The 5,956-nt window shown below is 40.2% G+C and overlaps 1 protein-coding gene across 1 annotated transcript; it reads left to right on the top strand.

The window, feature by feature from the left end:
* The first annotated feature begins 4,257 nt into the window (after positions 1 to 4,257).
* Positions 4,258 to 5,518, top strand: LOC121211177 (uncharacterized). Its single transcript, XM_041083635.1, has 3 exons — positions 4,258 to 4,727; positions 4,824 to 5,240; positions 5,329 to 5,518. The coding sequence occupies exons 1-3, from the start codon at positions 4,258 to 4,260 to the stop codon at positions 5,516 to 5,518; spliced, it is 1,077 nt and encodes a 358-aa protein (XP_040939569.1).
* The last annotated feature ends 438 nt before the right edge of the window (positions 5,519 to 5,956 follow it).

Below are 5,956 nucleotides of genomic sequence, written 5' to 3'. Positions count from 1 at the left end.
CCTCTCGACCAGCCCACATCATCTCGAAATTTCTTCGATGCCTGTTGAAGAGACTTTCCCGAAGATCTTTTACGAAACTCTCCAGTTCCCTCATCAACTTTTTGTTTTTCTTTTCTAAGCTCTTCGGCTTTACAAGCTCGCTCGACAAGTACTACGAACTCTCGTATTTCAAGAACGCCAACGAACATTTTTATATCTTCATTCAGCCCATCCTCGAAGCGTTTACACATAATAGCCTCGGACGAAACACATTCCCGAGCGTATCTACTAAGTCTAACAAATTTTCGCTCGTAATCAGTAACTGACATAGAACCTTGCTTAAGCTCAAGAAATTCCTTCCGATTTTTATCAACAAATCTCTGACTGATATACTTTTTCCGAAACTCAGTTTGGAAAAACTCCCAAGTTACTTGCTCTCGGGGCACAACAGAAGTCAGAGTACTCCACCAATAGTAGGCAGAATCGCGTAGCAAGGAGATAGTACACTTTAGGCATTCATCGGGTGTACAAGATAGCTCATCGAGTACCCGGATAGTGTTGTCCAACCAAAATTCAGCTTGCTCGGCATCGTCGCTATCGTAGCCTTAAATTCAGTAGCCCCATGTTTTCGGATTCTGTCAACTAGGGGCTTATTTGACCTTATTTGGTCAGTTACCGGAGGTATTGTAGGTGCGGGGGTGGTATTAGTCGGGAATGGAGGTTGTGGAACAGCCGTATTAGTTCGAATGTATTGGTTGAACCAATCATTCATCACGCTATAGAAAGCTTGTCTAGCTTCCTCATTCGGGTTACTAGCATTAGGTTGAGAGTCCGCCGGTGCTGTCCCTTGCGCGGGAGCAAGCGCTACACTCTCAAGATCCACAGCTACCTCTCGGTCGGGATCAGGATCCATTACTATAAATAAACACATTTACAATTGTCAGAAATCACCACACTATCAAGTAATCACATAAAATGGCATGTATAGCTAGACCCAACGCATTACGGTAGTCCTAGAATCGACTAAACCGTAGCTCTGATACCAATCAAATGTAACACCCCGAACCTGAGACCGACACCGGAGTCGAACACGAGGTGTTAACAGACTTTAAGCCCCTTATAAAAAAATTTCCCAGACACTGCCAATCTGCATACTAGTCGTTTTAAAAATCATATCTTGAGTTTCACAACTCGGAATCCAGTTCCGTAAATTTTCCCTGAAACTAGACTCATATTCCCATCTACATATTTTTTTCTAGAATTTTTGGTCGGGCCAATTAGTACAGTTTATTAGTCAAAGTCTCCCATGTTACAGGGATCGACTACCCTGACCTTTGCGCATTACGACTTGGATATCTCCCTGTACAGGGCTTCAATACTGATGCCGTTTGTTTCTATAGAAACTAGACTCAGAGAGGAATCTATCCATATATGGTATGACTCCTAATTATCTCTGGTTAATTTATAATTAATTTCCAAAGTCGGAACAGGAAATCCAGAAACCGTTCTGGCCCTGTCTCACGAGAACCTGAATATCGCTTAACATTCTGTCCGTATGATTGTTTCGTTACTTTCCTATGAAAGTAGATTCATCAAGGTTTGTTTAAATAATTTATTCACTATTTAATTCCCTTCCTACTATTTTTAGTGATTTTCCAAATCTACATCACTGCTGCTGTCAGCATCTGCCTTTAAGATAGACTTTACCTATTTCATGGTTTCCATGATTCAACTAGCCCTTTTTGCATAAATAGCACAATTTATGAAAGTGATTAACCATCCCCATGGCCAATCCTTATCAAGCATATCCACACCAAATGATTATAACAATATACTCAAACACATATAAGCCATTTTCGCATGGCTATCCAAAATTTATACAAGTCCAAAGGGTCCACGACCCACAACAAACGGGTAGTCCTATACATGCCATTTCGAAGTTCAACCAAAATTGTACCAAAAGGGGGCTTTGATAGTGTGGGCGACTTTGACCTTAAGATCCCGAGTCCGATAGCTGGAGAACCAAATCTATAAAACAGAGGAGCAATGAAACGGAGTAAGCAATTTATGCTTAGTAAGTTTTGAGCAAGGAATTCCATCACAACAAAAGTATAGCATTCATATAGCTAAACGGATAATTTCATATGCACAAATTTACGATATCGTACTTGCTTCACATTATCAACCCTTATGTACATACACAAAAGATCAACTCAGCCAAAGGCCGGTAGCTCGTTTATCAACTGAGCGAATACTTATTTGTAAGGGCTCAACTAAATTCAAGCACATACGAAACATACCTCAATGTTGGGATGTTTCGAGAGTATTAACTGAAATTTTACAGCAAGTTCATTCATTCCCAAATCACGTACCTTCGGAATTTAACCGGATATAGCTCCTCGTTCAAATGCCTTCGGGACATAGCCCGGTTATAGTAATTCGCACAAATGCCTTCGGGACTTAACCCGGATTTAGTAACTCGCACAAATGCCTTCGGGCTTAGCCCGGAATTAGTATCTCGCACGAATGCCTTCGGATCTTAGTCCGGATATTGTCACTTAGCACAAGCCTTTGGGACTTAGCCCGGACATCATCCAAATAACCATGCACATTTAACAATAAATCATGGTCCATTCGTATTTCATTTTCGTTAGCAAAACTCAAACACAAGACATTTATCATTCTTGCAAATTCGGCTCAATAGCCACACAAAGAGCATGATTTTAATTTGCTTAAAACATGATCTAATCACATCATAATTTAAGCTCTTTTACTCAAGAACTTACCTCGGGTGTTGTCGAACGATTCCGATAGCTATTCGACCACTTTTTCCTTCCCTTTATCGGATTTAGTTCCCCTTTGCTCTTGAGCTTAATTAAACAAATAAATTGATTTAATCATTTGAGCATCGAAAAGAGGAACACAAGGCACTTAGCCCATATTTATACATTAGACATTAAAGTCACATATGTACGGAATCATGAATCAAACTCAACATTTTAGCTAATTTTTCCCCCTTGGCCGAATGTGCATGTCTATTTTGGGGCCGATTTCAACACTTAATACATTCTACAAGTATGGTCACTTGTATTGACTAAACACCCTTTTGTTTCAAGTTCAAAACTTGGCTAATACACACATATACACACTAGTAAAGCATCCTCTCCCTTTCCATCAATTTAACACATGCATTGCTCATTAACATGCAAAAGTTATATTCGGCCTTAGCACACAACTTGCTAGCCGATTCTTCTCCATTTAGCAACCAATGCACATATGTGCTCACTCAAAAATGCTAAAAAGGAGGTTCAAGAATCATCAAGCCACCATCACATGCATCATTAACAAGCTTCATATTTAGCATGCAATGGCATTAACACAAACTCCACCTAGGCCGAATCTTAACTCATCCTCATGCCTCATCACCACAACATCAAACATCAACCAAGAATGATGCATCCATGGCCGAGTGTCATTTCCATCACATAGCAAGATTTAGACCATGGGCTAGGTAGAACTCAAGCTAACAACTAAAACATGCATGCATCTCATGGAACATCATCAAACATACCTTAGCCTAGCTACATGCATGGCCGAACCTCTTCAACCTTTCTTCTTCCTTCCTCCTTAAAATTTTTGGCCAAGGATGAACCAAAGGATGAGCATTTTTTTTCTTTGTTTTTTTCTTTCTAGTTTCGGCTAAATGAAGATGAGAAAGGATGAACAAAAATTTTCTCCTTTCTTTTCTTTAGCTCACGGCAATGGGGGGGGGGAAACAACTACACACATTTTTTTTTTTGTATTCATCATACTCCTTTTCATTATTTTATGCCCATGCCCCTTATTTTATTTTTTTCCTACATACCTCACTAGGCCAACATGTTCCCAACATGTTTCCACCCATAGCATGGCCAACCACTAGCTCAAATTTTGGGTAATTTGACATGCAAACCCATCATTTTCACAACATGAATTAATAGACCATTTTAAATTAGCCTATCATATTTTCACCATGTCTCATATCAATCCCTATTTAATAATTTCTCATGCAATTGGCAAAATTGGAGAATGAAACTTCCACATACTCATGTACACACATAATAAGCATAGAATATGGAAATCAATTATTTTTATGACTCGGTTTTGTGGTCCCGAAACCACTTCCCGACTAGGGTCAATTTTGGGCTGTCACAATTTTGGCTTTCTAAGGTGGCCTTTTTGGGTCACATTGTTGCAACAAATGGTATCCAAGTGGATTCGCAAAAGATTCAGGTAGTGATGGATAATATTTCTAAAGTTAGTAGTTTTCTAGGCCTCTGCGGGTATTATAGATGGTTTGTTAAAGGTTTTTCGATGATTGCTGCTCCGTTGACCAAGTTACTACATAAGGGAGTTCTATTTGAGTGGAATGAGAAGCACCAACAAAGTTTTGATCAGCTTAAGACAATTCTGACAGAGGCACCAGTTTTGACCCAACTAGAGTCAGGTAAGGACTATGTAGTGTTCAGTGATGCGTCCTTGAATGGACTTGGTTGCATTCTCATGCAGGAAGGTAAGGTAGTTGCTTATATATCTAGGCAACTTAAGTTGCATGAGCGTAACAACCTTACCCATGGTTTGGAGTTAGCAGCAGTGGTTTTCGCATTGAAGATTTGGAGGCACTATCTCTTTGGGGAAAATGTTATATCTATATCGACCACAAGAGTCTTAAGATCTGCTTACGCAAAAGGAGCTAAATTTGAGGCAACGTAGATGAATTGAGCTGCTTAAGGACTATGACTGTGTCATTGACTACCATCCTTGTAAAGCTAATGTGGTAGTAGATGCATTGAGTCGTAAATCAGTGGCAGCAATGCGAGTGATGTTTGCAATTTGAGCTTGTTAGATCACGGTGGTTTATTAGCTGAGCTTCAGGTTGAATCGATGTTGGTGCTAAAGGTAAAAGAGGTGCAGGAGTCTGATGATAGTTTGGTTGCTAGAGCAAATAGGATGAGGCGAGGGGAAGCATCAAGCTTCGAATTACAAGATGGCAATGTATTGTATTTTAGAAGGCGACTTTGTGTTCCAGCAGGTGAACTGAGGGATAAGATCCTTCGTGAGGCACATAGTAGTCCGTTTACTATGCACCCAGGTAGTAACAAGATGTATCAGGAGCTTCGTCCATTTTTATTGGTGGAAAAATATGAAGAGAGATATGTCATAGTTTGTGACTCGATGCTTAGCTTGTCAGCAGGTGAAGGTAGAGCATTAAGTTCCTTTAGGTCTTCTTTAGCCTATCTAGACTCCGTAGTGGAAATGGGATAGAGTCACTATGGATTTTGTGACTGGGTTACCTATATCTCGGTGCAGACACGAAGCAATTTGGGTAATTGTGGACATATTGACGAAGACTACACATTTCCTACCAGTGCGCATGGACTTCACTCTCAAGAAGTTAGCCAAATTGTATATTGGTGATATAGCGAGGCTTCACAGTGGCTTTGATTATTTCAGACAGAGATCCACGTTTCACTTCAAGATTTTGGAGAGCCCTTCATGAGGCGTTGGGTACCCGCCTGCACTTCATTACAGCTTTTCATCCTCAGACTGATGGTTAATCAGAGCGAGTCATTCAAATCCTCGAGGATATGCTTCGTTATTGTATCATTGAGTTTTAGGGAGGTTGGGAGGAGCACCTTCCCTTGGTCGAGTTCACATACAACAATAGTTATCAGTCTAGCATTCAAATCGCTCCTTTTGTGGCATTACATGGTCGTAAGTGTAGGACTCCTTTGTGTTGGAAAAAACTTAATGAGAGGAAGATTGCTGGTCCGGAGTTGGTCAGGGAGACTAAGGATAAGGTTTGGATGATCCAGGAAAATCTAAGAGCTTTCAATCGTTAGAATTCATATGCAAATTTGAAACACAAAGAGATAGAGTTTGCAGTAGGCGACAAGGTCGTCCTTAAGGTTTCACCTTGGAAGAAAGTTTTACGCTT

Source organism: Gossypium hirsutum, chromosome A02 (assembly GCF_007990345.1).
Source record: "Gossypium hirsutum isolate 1008001.06 chromosome A02, Gossypium_hirsutum_v2.1, whole genome shotgun sequence".
Lineage (NCBI taxonomy): Eukaryota > Viridiplantae > Streptophyta > Magnoliopsida > Malvales > Malvaceae > Gossypium > Gossypium hirsutum.
This window is presented reverse-complemented; position numbering and strand designations above follow the sequence as displayed.